A 15,927-nucleotide genomic window follows, 5' to 3' on the forward strand; every position below is an offset into this window, starting at 1 on the left:
ACATTGGCCATTAGAAAAAGCACAGTGGGAAACCTATTAGATCGTTTTATACAACTTTAGAAATACCATAAATGCTACCCATTTTATTAATGCTAAATGTACCCGACTTTTATTTAAGAAAGTAAAAAGCTCGAATTTATTGTAGCCTGTTCTACACTGTACAAAAGCCACAAGAGCATCCCAGTCCTGGCATGTGTGCTGTGCCTTCCCAGCTGTTCCTATTTCAAAGGTGGGTGGGGTCTACACTTTAACTCTCATTGCCTGGTTTCTAATACCTGCACGAGCCTCTGCTCCTTCATTCCATGACAGAATAATAGTTGAGACAAGGCTAAACAACTGCACAACATAAAAGGACAATCTTTCCATTCACTTTTTCCACCGGAACTCTTTCTTCCCAGCTTGGTAACTTTGGAGAGGCTTGGATACCACTGCTTTTGCACTGACATTTTGTGAGTCACAGCAGGAGTTTTGTGTGTGTGTGGATTTTGCATTTACCACAGTACCTGTTCCATTCTGACGCCCAAGGTTCTGTCCTACCCAGCACCGTCGCCAGGTGAGTTAGCGAATCCCCGGGTTGGTACGTGTGGGCGGTGTCCAAGGAATCCGTTATCTGCAGTGATGCTGAAAATGTAATGGAGAGAGTGCGTGTGTCATTTGTCAGTATTCACTGAGTCTAACTGCATCTCTATAGTAAATACATTCTAAGGAATAGCAAGGGAGAGAGAGAAAGAGCTCTTTCTTATTAACCACAGGGCTAGGGCCATAGAATGTGCCCTTAAAATTTGATGTGTTGAAAAGGTTATCTGATACGAGTGGAGAGGTGGACATAGAGACGGGATCAATCATCTAACTGCATCTCTATAGGTCAGTGTGTATTTAAAATGAGAAACCAAACATGTGTTTTGTTTTGCTTCTTGTCTATAGGCTAATAAATAGTTTGGTTAACCAGGCAACATGACCCAGTGAGGAAATGCCTGTCTGATCCTTCATTAGTGCTGCTGTGGGGCTTTTTTAGGTGTTCTGATGTCGTTTCTGATGTTGACACAATAGGGTAGTAGTAAGAGTTGCCAATATGCAGACTAGTCTTGAGGTGTAGCTAATTTATACACAGCCATACACGCTTAGAAAAAATGTAAATGTAAATGTAAAAAAAAAGATACTATCTATAACCTAAAAGGGTTCTTTGGCTGTCCCCAAAGGATAACCCTTTGAAGAACCCTTTTGGTTCCAGGTAGAACCCTTTTGGGTTCCATGTACAACCCTTTACACAGGGGGTTCTACTTGGAACCCAAAAGGGTTCTCCTATGGGGACAGCTGAAGAACCCCTTCGGAACCCTTTTTTTCTAAGAGTGTACTGCTTAGTCATATCGAGGTTAGGTATGCACTACACAGTCATGGTACACTTTGGGGACATATTTTTATTTATTATGAAAGTAAAACTTAATTGATATGACTATTATTATTACAAATGATATTGTTTATAGTAGTGGTAGGCTAGTACATTACTGTATATAGAAATAGCAGCAGTAGCTGCTGGTAGCCTATATCTGTTTGTGCTGGACTAGATTGTTGTCTTTTGGAGAGTTCCTTGGGATGGTATGGAATTCGAAAAATCTGTATTTGCCTATCTAATTTGATGAAATGCTATTTTTAAATTGAAACGTATACATTAAACAACACTTGGCTTACACTATATAATTTAGTAGAATGCATTATTTAGAAACTATCATCAAACAGGATAATATCCAACAAACCCACATCTCCCAGTTAAAAAACCCACATCTCAAAAAAATGTCTTCTTTACAACCCAGTAACCAAATCAACATTGTGTACTTTAGAGTGAGAATATGAGGGTGCTGACTGGCTGTATGTGCTGGGTGCATATTGGCTGACTGGAGGTGAGGAGGTTAGGAGGCAGGAGAAACAGCTAACAGTAGCAAAGTCCACATCTGCTTCCAATCGAGCAAGAACAAGAAGCTGCTGTGTCTTAAACTGAATATGGGCTCAAGCTGTCACTCAACTCCCTACCAGCCACTGAGCCAGCCACATAACTGCTCTCTTCACTCATTCCAAATGTGTCACTCACTCTCCCTTCCTCTCCCACCTCTCTCTCCCCTCTACCTCTTGCTCCCTCCTTTGCTTTCTATCAGCCTCCCCCGTGTGCCTGAGACCCCTGTTAAACTCAAACTGGGAAGAATGTTTTAACTGTCAGGACTTACCCCTTGGAGATCCTTCGGGTTACGCAGATTTTTTACTTATATCATAAACAGATATCCCATAGAGAAATGTAGGCCTACAGCTAACTCACAGTGTGCACACTCTTCCTCCATACCCCCTCCTTATTTCCCCCCTCTCATCTCCCCTAGCCCCAGGTAGACGTTTCTCTTAGGCACAGATCTAGAGACAGCTCAATCTTCCCAAATCCTGATCTTGATGATTACAGGGAAAACGCAAACACTGACCTTCATACATTTTATTTTTTGCCCAACCCATCTGGTTTACCCATTCCTCCTTCTATGCGGCTTATTCTGGAGCTGGTTCACTCACCTTCTCTCCTCTCTTCCCCAGTTTCTTCCTCCCTGATGAGGCTCTGCATGGTCTGGTAGCGGTGCTAAATGTAAAAAGAGGAAGTCACCATGCATGTCCCAACAGGGGTTCTACAGCTACTGTGCTTTACTTCCTCAGAGAAGCCACACCACTCCATTCAACACAGCTCCTCTGCCTGTGACTTCACTGTGACTCACTAATATGGATACTGTGTGTTAGCGCTAATGTTAGTGTATTACTTTTACCCCCACCCCTCTCTCCATTCTTATTCCAGTAGCGGTGTGTGTGTGTGTGTGTGTGTGTGTGTGTGTGTGTGTGTGTCCGGTTGTTTGTATTGAGAGATAGTCACCTGTTTCTCAGGTACAGGGTTCTCACACCCCTTGCTTCCACAAACACTGCAGGAGATAGCAAGAGAATGCCCAAAGACAAGAGTAATGTCCAACCAGGCAGTGAGTGCTTGTCTAACAGCTATGCAGGAGCTGCTAATTGCATTAAGAATTGAGTGGTGTGTCTCTGAAAACAAATAGCAGAGAATGTGTTTTATATAAAGTAGGAAACCAGAATAAAAGTCATCTGCACTTCCAGGGAGCCACAACCCACACAGTAGAACTGATATAATTGATAGTTCACTGTGAACTCAGGGCGTATGGGGGCCGGTGTAAGGGAAGTATGGAAGTTGCATTAGTGGGATTACTCCCCAAGGGTGAGCACTGACATCTAGGCCTGTTATTTTGGGCTTGTCAGCAACATATGCCACATGGTTTTTGAAAAGTTTCACATAAGATCTGTAGAAAGAATGTACATATCTTCTTCCATACTATTTTAGCTACTCCCATGTGATGAAGAATCGTATGCAGAGCTCAATCTGTTTATTTTCATACCTACACTGAACAAAAATATAAACGCATCATGTAAAGTGTTGGTCCCATGTTTCATGAGCTGAAATAAAAGATCCCAGACATTTTCCAAATGCACAATACCACGGATGTCTCAAGTTGAGGGAGCTTGCAATTCACATGCTGACTGCAGGAATGTCCACCAGAGCTGTTGCCAGATAATTCAATGTTAATTTCTCTACCATAAGCCGCCTCCAACATCATTTTAGAGAGTTTGGCAGTACATCCAACCGCCCTCACAACCGCAGACCATGTGCATGGTGTCGTGTGGGTGAGCGGTTTTATTGATGTCAGCGTTGTGAACAAGAGTGCCCCATGGTGGCAGTGGGGTTATGGTATGGTTAGGCATAAGCTACGGACAATGAACACAATTGCATTTTATCGATGGCAATTTGAACCGCACAAAAATACTGTGTTGAGATCCTGAGGCCCATTGTGAGGTCCATTTTTAAAAAAAAAGGTGTTTGTGACCTACAGATGCATATCTGTATTCCCAGTCATGTGATATCCATATATTAGGGCCTAATTTATTTATTTCAATTTACTGATTTCCTCATATGAACTGTAACACAGTAAAATCTTTGAAATTGTTGCATGTTGCGTTTATATTTTTATCCAGTATTGTAGAATAGATCTTATTTTTCTTTTGTGAAATGTGCTATAATTGCTTGATTACAGCTCCAGTATTTAGCATCCAATTACATAGTATACTGTATGGAATTCACAACTCATACCATTACATAATGTAGAATTCCACCACCCATATATACACTGTATCAGTCCATTCAGTGCAGTGGATTAACAGGGGAATATTAAAGTGAACTGAATGTTTTTCTTAATGCCTAATTAGAGTGTATCTGTTGGTATGGGCGCTGCTGTGTCGGTTAGGTAGTAGTGGGGCACACTGAGGCATCTTTGTACCTGCACACATGCACTTGATTACAGAAGGAGGCTACTAAAACACACTTCTAGAGTTCTGCACTGGGTCTCAGAGGGGACTGATCAAGACCACAATGCATAAGGGACTCTCTGAGCTGGATGTGGGCTCTTTGCAAGGTCCTGATCTCTCCATCTTTGTGTCTCTCTTAATAAACCTCTGTCTACTCCTTAATTTGCTCTCACTTGCTAGGTTTCCATCCAATTGGTGACAGATTGTCATGCAAATATACTAAAATCCACATAAAAACAATATGTGTTTCCATCAAATTGTCTTGTTGCATATAAAAAGCTGTGCGTGATGATGTAGTGCACTTCAAATACCTTTTGTGGTTCAATTTCCTCTTACCGAATAAAAAATAAAAAGCAAAATGGGTTTCCATCGCATTTTCAACTCTACTGATGGTATTGGCTTGTGCGCTCTAGCCAACAGTGCTATCTGCACGCTGTTGGATAGAGCGCACATATAGCCTACGTGATGAGATTATTATTATGGACAAAAGAGCAAGCCAAGCATCGATTATCATGTCACCATATTAAGACCCTTAATATTTATTGGAAGGCGCATCAAGCTCATCACCTTGCACTTTCACCACCCTGTGAAGTTAATAATTGATTTCATCTGTAGCCTAATAAACTGCATGCTTTCTCGACAAGTCGTAGTGGGAGGACCACACAACATATCATCGAGTGACTCCAAGTTTACTTCGATATGATGGTTATTATATCAATATTTGTGCATAAAAGCGTTTCCACCAACATTTCTCACATAATTAATTTTACAGACACAAAAAAATCCCAAGTAGGCAAAGCACACTGCACAGTTGTTGTCTTTGATGTGATGTCTGCCTACGCTCTCTGAGGAAGTTGCTTCCATTGGGCATTCACAAATTGACCAAAATGAGGCCAATGAATGACAACAACTATTCTTCGAGGTACAGTTATCTGAGCGATAACGATAAACTTCACCAGGACACCTCTCTCAGGACTGAAGAAGAGAAGTCCCTTTTATAATGCCTGTTTGAATTGACAGCATGCCTTTCGCAGATTAATCCTTTGTGTAGCCGTCTATTAGGATAGGAATTACTCCTCTATACCTCCGCCATCTGTTTGGTGTCAAGATGTTTATCATAGGGCTGGGCAGGAATGTGCTAGTGGTAAAGTACTGTAGATTACCTGTTTTGTTCTGTGTTCTCTCGTTGCAGTGCAGTTTGAAGCCTGCCTAAACTCAGCTCTAACCCAGCCCCGAGAGGTCCGGCTCCCAGACCAACGCCCTGAACATGAGAGAGCTGTGTGTCTGTGTGTCTGTCCTGCTAGCTTTGGCCACCCAGGCCGCGGCTAGGCCTAAAGCAGGTTAGCCAAGTCCAACTGTGAAGTAATAAAAAGACCATGAATGGATTGCAGTTCAGCCCACATTCAATTGCTTCTTGCATCTTATATCTTCTTCCAAGATTAAATCAAAATGAGAACTTGCTTTGCAAGGAAGTTAATGAAATTAATACAAAATTACTGTTTAATTGTATGCTTATGCCGTAGCTAATGTGATATTCATGATTTCCCACTCTGGCTTCACACATTCTCACATCGCCTAAACCAGGACCGGAGCAGAAGTGCAAGTCCGGCCCAGTGGACCTGGTGTTCATTATTGACGGCTCTCGAAGTGTGCGGCCCCACGAGTTCGAGACCATGCGCAAGTTCATGATTGACATCATCCACACTCTGGACGTGGGGGCGAACGCCACCCGGGTGGGCGTGGTGCAGTACTCCAGCCAGGTCCACAACCTCTTATCAACTTCACAATTTATCCTTGTGTTTATACACATTAGTGAAAAACTATGCTTGGAAAGGGAGGATCATTCTTGCCTTGAAATTCTTAGCTTGGCTTCCCTTTCCAATTGTAGTTCTTGTAAAGGCTAAAAGCCACTGGTGAAGACTCAGTTGTACCTAAATAGAGATAGCTAGACATGCAAACCCTGCAGATGAAGAGATGACTGATGCTTTGCATGCTTCTATGACTCTAGGTCCAGAACGAATTCTCTCTCAAGACCCACGGCAAGCTGCAGGGCATGGTTAAAGGCATCAATGAGATCATCCCCCTGGCGCAGGGCACCATGACAGGCCTGGCCATCAAGTACGTCATGAACCATGCCTTCACGGCAGCCGAGGGCGACCGACCCAAGGTGCCCAATGTGGCCGTCATTGTAACGGACGGGCGGCCCCAGGACCGCGTGGCGGAGGTGGCAGCCGAGGCTCGAGACAAGGGAATCGAGATCTATGCGGTGGGTGTCGCCCGGGCGGATATGACCTCGCTGCGTGCCATGGCGTCACCGCCCTACGAGGACCATGTCTTCCTGGTGGAGTCTTTTGACCTGATCTACCAGTTTGGCCTGCAGTTCCAGGACAAGCTCTGCGGTGGGTTGGGTCGATAAGTGATATTATCGAATTATCGTCAAACGTACAGTTGAAGTCGGAAGTTTACATACACTTAGGTTGGAGTCATTAAAACTCGTTTTTCAACCATTCCACACATTTCTTGTTAACAAACTGTCGGTTAGGACATCTACTTTGTGCATGACACAAGTAATTTTTCCAACAATTGTTTACAGACAGATTATTTCACTTATAATTCACTGTATCACAATTCCAGTGGGTCAGAAGTTTACATACACTAAGTTGACTGTGCCTTTAAACTGCTTGGAAAATTCCAGAAAATGATGTCATGGCTTTAGAAGCTTCTGATAGGCAAATTGACATCCTTTGACTCAATTGGAGGTGTACCTGTGGATGTATTTCAAGGCCTACCTTCAAACTCTGTGCCTCTTTGCTTGACATCATTGGAAAATCAAAAGAAATCAGCCAAGACCTCCACAAGTCTGGTTCATCCTTGGGAGCAATTTCCAAACGCCTGAAGGTATCACATTAATCTGTACAAACAATAGTACGCAAGTATAAACACCATGGGACCACGCAGCCGTCATACCGCTCAGGAAGGAGACACGTTCTGTCTCCTAGAGATGAACGTACTTTGGTGCGAAAAGTGAAAATCAATCCCAGAACAACAGCAAAGGACCTTGTGAAGATGCTGGAGGAAACAGGTACAAAAGTATCTATATCCACAGTAAAACTAATCCTGTATCGACATAACCTGAACGGCTGCTCAGCAAGGAAGAAGCCACTGCTGCAAAACCGCCATAAAAAAGCCAGACTACGGTTTGCAACTGCACATGGGGACAAAGATCGTACTTTTTAGAGAAATGTCCTCTGGTCTGATAAAACAAAAATAGAACTGTTTGGCCATAATGACCATCGTTATGTTTGGAGGAAAAGGTGGTTACTTGCAAGCCGAAGAACACCATCCCAACTGTGAAGCACGGGGGTGGCAGCATCATGCTGTGGGGGTGCTTTGCTGCAGGAGGGACTGGTGCACTTCACAAAATAGATGGCATCATGAGGAAGGAAAATTAGGTGGATATATTGAAGCAACATCTCAAGACATCAGTCAGGAAGTTAAAGCTTGGTCGCAAATGGGTCTTCCAAATGGACAATGACCCCAAGCATACTTCCAAAGTTGTGGCAAAATGGCTTAAGGACAACTAAGTCAAGGTATTGGCGTGGCCATCACAAAGCCCTCAATCCTATAGAAAATGTGTGGGCAGAACTGAAAAAGCGTGTGCGAGCAAGGAGGCCTACAAACTTGACTCAGTTACACGAGCACTGTCAGGAGGAATGGGCCAAAATTCATCAAACTTATTGTGGGAAGCTTGTGGAAGGCTTTCCGAAACGTTTGACCCAAGTTAAACAGTTTAAAGGCAATGCTACCAAATACTAATTGAGTGTATGTAAACTTCTGACCCACTGGGAATGTGATGAAAGAAATAAAAGCTGCAATAAATCATTCTCTCTACTAATATTCTGACATTTCACATTCTTAAAATAAAGTGGTGATCCTAACTGACCTAAGACAGGGAATTTTTACTAGGATTAAATGTCAGGAATTGTGAAAAACTGAGTTTAAATGTATTTGGCTAAGGTGTATGTAAACTTCCGACTTCAACTGTATATGTTCAGCAATATGTGTGACATAAGCAATTATTAATACACCACTCAGTTTCCATTATATATCAACGTTTATTGTTCCAACCATAGCATCCCACTTTACAAATCCCACTTTACTGTTGCTGAAGTGTGTCAAGGTCACCAGTGTTCACAAAGACTTGTATTTGTACTTGAGACTTTCAAAGCTTGTAAAATGTTCCATTATCCTCATAAACTCAACTCAGAATAAAGCTCTGTGGGATTTTTAGCTCTCGCTCTTAGTTGCATCCTTGACAGCACAATATCAAGCATCTAATTCTCACAACAGCATCACTAGGTTTTGGGAACTTTCAAACAGTATGAGGAAATCTTTGATATTTCCTAATGCCAATATTATGAGAGTGATTAAAGGTTGAATTGTTGCTTGTCTGCTGGGGTTCCAGGGATGGATCTTTGCCTGGAGTCTGACCATGGCTGTGAGCACCTCTGTGAGAGCTCCCCTGGTTCTTTCCACTGCCTGTGTCTGCCAGGGTACACTCTCAACGAGGATGGCAAGACCTGCAAAGGTATAGGATGTCAATGGGGCTAGACATGAGCCAACTTAATAATTTTGTATTATTAATGAACTGAATATACCAAACATTAGGAACACCTTCCTAATATTGAGTTGCACCCCCACACACACACTTTTGCCCTCAGAACAGCCTCAATTTTTTGGGGCATGGACTCTACAAGGTGTCGAAAGCGTTCCACAGGGATTCTGGCCCATGTTGACTCCAATGCTTCCCACAGTTGTGTGAAGTTGGCTGGATGTCCATTGGGTGGTGGAACATTATTCATACACACGGGAAACTGTTGAGCAACCCAGCAGCGTTGCAGTTCTTGACACAAACCGGTGAGCCTGGCACCTAATACCATACCCCGTTCAAAGGCACTTACATTTTGTGTCTTGCCCATTCACACTCTGAATAGCACACATACACAATCCATGTCTCAATTGTCTCAAGGCTTAAACATCCTTCTTTAACCTGTCTCCTTCCCTTCATCTACACTGATTGAAGTGGATTTAACAAGTGACATCAATAAGGGATCATAGCTTTCACCTGGATTCACCTGGTCAGTCTGTCATGGAAAGAGCAGGTGTTCTTAATGTTTTGTATACTCAGTGTATATAATGTCGGTCACGTGCATGCATAGCTGTAACTGGGTCTGGTTCTTGTATATATCAATGGGAAATTAGTGAGAAGTTGTGAGCATGTAGGATAGGTCATGTTAGGATTCAGCAGTTACTGACTTAATAGCAACAGTGATTTTTGTCTCTTTGTATGATACAGCCATAGACCTGTGTGCTGAGGAGAAGCATGACTGTGAGCAGATCTGTATCCCCTCCCCGGGATCCTTCACCTGCGGCTGCAACACTGGCTACACCCTCAACGACGACAAGAAGACCTGCACAAGTTAGTGAAGCCACCGTCAGGCCAAACAATACAATGCACTAAAAGCAACATGATTAACATAATCCTGCCATCCTGATGGACATACAGTACCAGTCAAAAGTTTGGACACACCTACTCATTCAAGGGTTTTTCTTAATTTTTACTATTTTCTACATTGTAGAGTAGTGAAGACATCAAAACTAAGAATTAACACATATGGAATCATGTAGTAACCAAAAAAGTTTAAAGAAATTTACTCAATAGATGAATGCGGTCATAAGACCCAATCCAAAAGACATCTCTAAGTCAACACTTATTGATGTTATTCTAAATAACAATCTGCATAAGTACTCGGCCGTTGGTATTTTTCCTAATGATTTAAGCGATTATTGTACAGTTGGTTGCATTAGAGACACTTACATCCTGAAGTGCCCCCTCGGTACATAGTCAAACAAAATTCTAAGCAGTTCTGTGAGCAGGCATTCCTGCACAAACTTTATGCATGCAACTGGGATAGGATTGCAGTTTTTGCCGGACAGAGGAGGCATTCTCCTATTTTCATTCCATGTTTTCTACTATCTGTGATAAACACGCCCCTCTCAAAAAGTACCGGGTAAGCGGTAGAGACAATCCCTGGTTTACAGAGGAATTATCTGATTTGATCCAAAAAACGAAATAGACAACGGGTCAAAGCCAGAAAGGGTAACTGTATTTCAGGGCACTGAGAAACAAGTGTACCTTGTTAATATGGAAATGCAAATCTAACTTCTATTACGAATCTACCCAGGCAAACCTCAATAACCCGACGAAATTATGGAAAACCATTAAGTCCATGAATGCTAACATGAACTCCTCTGGTCTTCCTCTGAAATTGAACTCAAATTCAATCAACTTGACAGACAAGAATCAACTGCTTGATATTTTTTATGAGCATTTTGCTAAGGCTTGGCATTTATTTGATAATGAACTCCATCCTAACTTCTCGAATGAGGCTGTGAATGAAACTGCCGACTGCTGGCCTACGGTTCATCCATTTCATTTTACAGAGATTGAGCTTTCAGAAGTTGTAAAGGCACTCAAATCTATTGATATTAAGAAAGTGGCTGGAATTTAACACTTAAATATATATATATATATATTATTGCTGCAGAGAGCATTGCTCCCTCTCACTCATATATTAAATCTTTCATTGGTGAGTAATACGATTCCAAAAGTCTGGAACGCAGCCTACGTCAACTCTTTACATAAGCGTGGAGATCCGTCCCAGTTGGATAACTATTGTCCCATATCTAAACTTTCTGCACTGGAAAATGTTTTGGAAAACCTGGTGAACTGACAGTTGAAAGACTTTCTTTACAATAACTCAGTTTTATCTAAATTCCAATCGGGTTTTAGGGCCAAGAATAGTACCATTACTGTGGTAACTAAAGTTGTAGGTGATATTCTAGATGCTCAGGACAAGAAACCTCACTGTTTCACTTTTTATTGACTTATTGAAGGCCTGCGACACTGTTGACACATGCCCTGCTGTTGTATAGATAAAAAAAGGTTGGTTTAAGTGTTGAAGAATTGGATTGGTTCCAAAACTACCTTTCTGACAGAACAATGTGTAGCACAGGAGGGTATGAAATCTGAGTTTCGAAGTCTTACGAAAGGAGTTCCCCAGGGCTCAATTTTAGGTCAGATCCTTTTTACACTGTATGTAAATGACATAGGGAAGACTGTTGACTCTGCTTTCAGGACTTATAGTTGGCTTGTGATGCTGTTCAAAAGCAACTTTTCGAATTGAAACTGATGCTTAATGCAAGGCAAACTAAATAAATTATATGATTTACTCTTCTCTGAAAGTAGAGAGATGGAGTCACTTGCAGATTTTAACTCTAAAAGTCCAGCAAATTGATAGGGGCACCTCCTGTAAGTATATTGGGATTTGGTTAGATGAAAAGCTGAATTTTAAACAGCACATTGATAACTTGACCAAGAAACTGAAGTTGAAATTGGGTTTTTATTTTAGGAACAAATCTTATTTTCAATTTCAGTCAGAAGGGCTCTTGTTCAAAGCACTTTTTTATCGGTGCTGGATTGTGCTGATATTGTCTATATGCAGGTCTCAGCAATTACCTTAAACCAGTTAAATGTAACGAAATGTAATTGAAAATGTAATCTACTGGAACGACTCAATAGGCGTAGCTGGTAGGTGACTGGTAGGAAGGCAGCGAGGAGGAACAATGACAGAAGTCCAACACACAGGGGCACAGCTTAAACTAGGCTAGCATATTTATTCAAAATAAAAGGTTCACAAAGCTGGTTCTCAAATATTAACTGAAAACAAAACACTCTCCCACTCTACTTAACTGAACCTAACGATAGCCTTAACTTTAAAGAAAACTAGCCGGGCTGCTATCCAGCTTACCAGCTTCACTTGTAGACCGGTCACTTCTTCCTATGGAGAACACAATGTTCAGGGCTTCAAACAGATGTCCCTAGAGCTCTGCCTCTGGCGTCTAGCCCCTGTGCTGAACTAAAGCAGGCTCTTACATTTCCCCAGGTGCGTTGCAGCCTAACGATGCCGAGTGGCCTCAGGTGTGGGCGTAGCCCTGCAGCTTAGTTTGCTGCCGCCTACATTGCTGGTTGTGGGGCGTGGCTGACACTCTAAACAGTGGCTTTCCCCGGCCATATCACTGGGGGCGCCACACTACGTAATCCCCAAAAGTAATTATTTATCATTAGAGGGCCATAAAGAATAAATAGTAATGCTGCGTACTCCAAGAAAGGCTAAAATCTAACCTTTCTGGTACAAATAGTAATACATTGTTGAGGTGTTTGAGGACACAAGCTCAAGTACACGGTACAAATATATATTTTTTTAATATATGAAAATATGAACAAAACTGTATGAATAAGGCTTGAAATGACATGTGCTTTCTAAATATACTATAAAATGACTAACAATAAGATTTCACCTTAATTATAACTGTAAAATATGTGTATGTTTAGTGTTAGAGAAAATGTGAATATTTTCTTAAGGTCTCTCTTGATCAAAACGTCTGCCCCCGTCGCTGTGAACGTCTCACATAACTCTAACTTAGATTCCTGAACTCGTTAGGAACTTGCCTTTCATCTCATAGTAATCTTGTCCATCTGTGACAAACAAAGTGTTTTTTGTATAAAGTCTATTCATTATTTTAGATGAATGGCTATAAATTGATCTGAATGTGCTACAGCGATGGAAACACTCTCTCCTGCTGCACTGCGATGTATGGATTGCAAGCATGTGCTTTGTCAGTGGCTGTGACGTAGGGTTCAGCCAGGAGTTGATGGACAGTCAGAAGAGCGAATGAAATGGTAGGAGGGACAGCCCAGCTTCAAGTGGTTTCAGATTTCACATCCTACATCACACAGGCACTACTGTGTCCGTGGGAACCGGGGCTATTGCTCAATGCAAGCCATTTCGATCTAAGGTGTCCACAGATCGATTTATAAGCGAAAACGTCGATCGGAACCAGTACCAGAACCATGAAGGTCCCTTTACATCTAAGAGGATTATTACATACTCTGGACAGTGTATCATGGTGCTTTAAGAATTTTCACAAATGCTAGATCACTCACCCATCACTGTGATTTATTATGCCATGGAGAAAACCTGGGTGAGGAAATAGTTTTAAAAACAGTACATCCACTGTAAGTATACTTCCACTCAGAAACATTATTCATTATACTATAAAGATCATTATTGAATTACTATTTAATACTATGCATTATAACTTTACAATTTCTATAAGCATAATTAATCATTGCTGCTTTTGCATATCATTTGCTTCCATTCTTTTCTCCTTCAGTGATCGACTACTGTTCATTTGGGAATCACAGCTGTCAGCATGAGTGTGTGAGTGTCCTCAATGGCTATTTCTGCCGCTGTAATGAGGGATACACACTCCAGGAGGATGGAAAGACCTGCCAGAGTAAGTTAGACACACTGTAAGATGATTTAACCTTTATAATGTCAAAGGTCTGCTTCAGGGGAAACTAACTAACAGAAACAACTATTTAACCCAAATACCGAAGCAAAGTCTCTATGTAAGATACATTGACAAAAATGTTGACTCTACACATAGCCATTTGGGTGTACTGCTGTTTTAATTTACATGGGGAAAGAATTAACTGTAATTTGGATGTTCATAGAAAGTGGTGACCAATATATGTGTGTACTGTTACATGCAGTCCATACATCTTACTGTTTTATGTTCTGAACCAACACTAGCTTAATAAGCGTTATGACCTTTATGACCGCCTCTCTACTTAAAAACAAACATACTAAAAATCTAACCAGCCAAACCTTTGTTATACAATTCACTTTCATTGAGTTATGCAACTCACTAAAATCCACTTTACTCAACTTGATATGATCACTTGCCTAGTAATACTCAAGAAAATCTCAAGAATGTTCAGATCAACATAACCACTCTTTGAAAGATAGGTCCCCTGAAGTGAACCTAATATTTTTCCCAGACCACATCCATAGATGACTATACCGCCAAACATAATATCAAAGCCTTTATCCATTCATTTATGACTTCATCATACAGTACATCTGCTCCCATTGGTCTATTAAATGCACGCACGCATACGCACACACACAAATGTATGCAATTATCTCCTGGTAATACATATTTACCATAGCAATACTTTTGTACTGCTCTTGGAGATTTGTTTTGTTTTGTCTACAAATACTGTACTTGCCAAACACACCTAGGCTATTAGACTGGTAATACAATAGAAAGTACACTAGATAGACTGGTGGAAGATTTTGAGATGATATGCTTCTCAGCTGATCCTCAAATCCACATTACGTTCAAGATGATCCAAAGACAGAGGTTGTGATGATGATAATAATAATAATAATACTTTTTATTTGCGCCTTTCAAGATACCCAAGGACACATGGGGCCCGATTCAGACATAGACATTTACGACTTTCCTACACACGTCTTTCCTACACACTTCTCAGTAGTTGGTATTCAGACTTACCTTATGCTGGTGCATAACGGGCTTTGCAGGTGTAGTTCCCTTACGCGTGCTGAATACATTTAATTCAACCACTGAAAACCCTCCCACTTGCTGGCCAACAGATTTTCTTGTGGAGTTTTCATTCAATAGGGGTTTCAGCACATTAACTAAAGCCATCCTTTTAAATTTGGTGTACCTTTAATTTGAGTTTTCTCGACAGACTCACTAGAATATATGGAGAGAACGGTTCAGAATATTAGTGAACAATGACAGAAAGCCATGTAGGCTAAACATGTAGGCTAAATACACGCATATTCGTCTCCTTTTCAGCACCAATTGGTAGATTTAAAAATACTCTGATCTTGTAGAAAACTGTTTGGAGAGCCTTATTGGTGAATCAAAAATACAGTGGTTTGATTCATCCTGAAAGTTGCCATATTCAATCCATGAAATATTTGAAAGTGAGAAAAGTGTACAACAGGGGTTGAACAGTAGTCCTATAAATCTACCCTAATAATTCTCACTAATCATGGAACTGTGATAACGATCCAGTCGTTGTGAACCGTGCTCCAGGTTTAAACTGCTACGTATGGTCTGCGTTCAATAATGATTCAAATAGGCTACATGTCCCAAATTATTGAACAACTTATAATACATTAGCCTAATATGATTCACTATTGCTAGCGATACTCAAGAACTACCACACGAACGAACGTGACAGAGGAAAGAAAGGTAAACTAACAATGGAATGGAATGGAATGATGCAAAATGTTAAGAAACTAAAGTGAAATGTACAGTGCATTTGGAAAGTATTCAGACCCCTTGACTTTTTCCACATCATCCTTGAGATGTTTCTACAACTTGATTGGAGTGTGGTAAATTCTATTGATTGGCACACACCTGTCTATATAAGGTCCCACAATTGACAGTGCATGTCAGAGCAAAAACCAAGCCATGTGGTGGAAGGAATTGTCCGTAGAGCTCCGAGACAGGATTGTGTCAAGACACATATCTGGGGAAGGGTACCAAAAAATTTCTGTAGCATTGAAGGTCCCCAAGAACACAAGAACA

General features: G+C 41.2%; 1 protein-coding gene across 11 annotated transcripts in view; it reads left to right on the top strand.

Annotated features, from left to right (window-relative positions):
• The first annotated feature begins 259 nt into the window (after positions 1 to 259).
• Positions 260 to 15,927, top strand: part of matn4 (matrilin 4) — a 61,475-nt gene continuing 45,807 nt past the window's right edge. For 3 of the 11 annotated variants that reach the window (XM_045223106.1, XM_045223110.1, XM_045223114.1), the window contains exons 1-7: positions 261 to 553; positions 5,585 to 5,732; positions 5,977 to 6,152; positions 6,401 to 6,791; positions 8,858 to 8,980; positions 9,749 to 9,871; positions 13,690 to 13,812. In XM_045223106.1, the coding sequence (XP_045079041.1) occupies positions 5,660 to 5,732; positions 5,977 to 6,152; positions 6,401 to 6,791; positions 8,858 to 8,980; positions 9,749 to 9,871; positions 13,690 to 13,812 (1,009 nt within the window). In that variant the 5' untranslated portion in view covers positions 261 to 553; positions 5,585 to 5,659. Of the gene's footprint in view, positions 554 to 663; positions 865 to 5,584; positions 5,733 to 5,976; positions 6,153 to 6,400; positions 6,792 to 8,857; positions 8,981 to 9,748; positions 9,872 to 13,689; positions 13,813 to 15,927 lie in introns of those variants that run through there. The other 8 variants (XM_045223113.1, XM_045223116.1, XM_045223111.1 and 5 more) reach the window with 6 other exon arrangements.

This window comes from Coregonus clupeaformis, chromosome 10, assembly GCF_020615455.1.
Source record: "Coregonus clupeaformis isolate EN_2021a chromosome 10, ASM2061545v1, whole genome shotgun sequence".
NCBI lineage: Eukaryota > Metazoa > Chordata > Actinopteri > Salmoniformes > Salmonidae > Coregonus > Coregonus clupeaformis.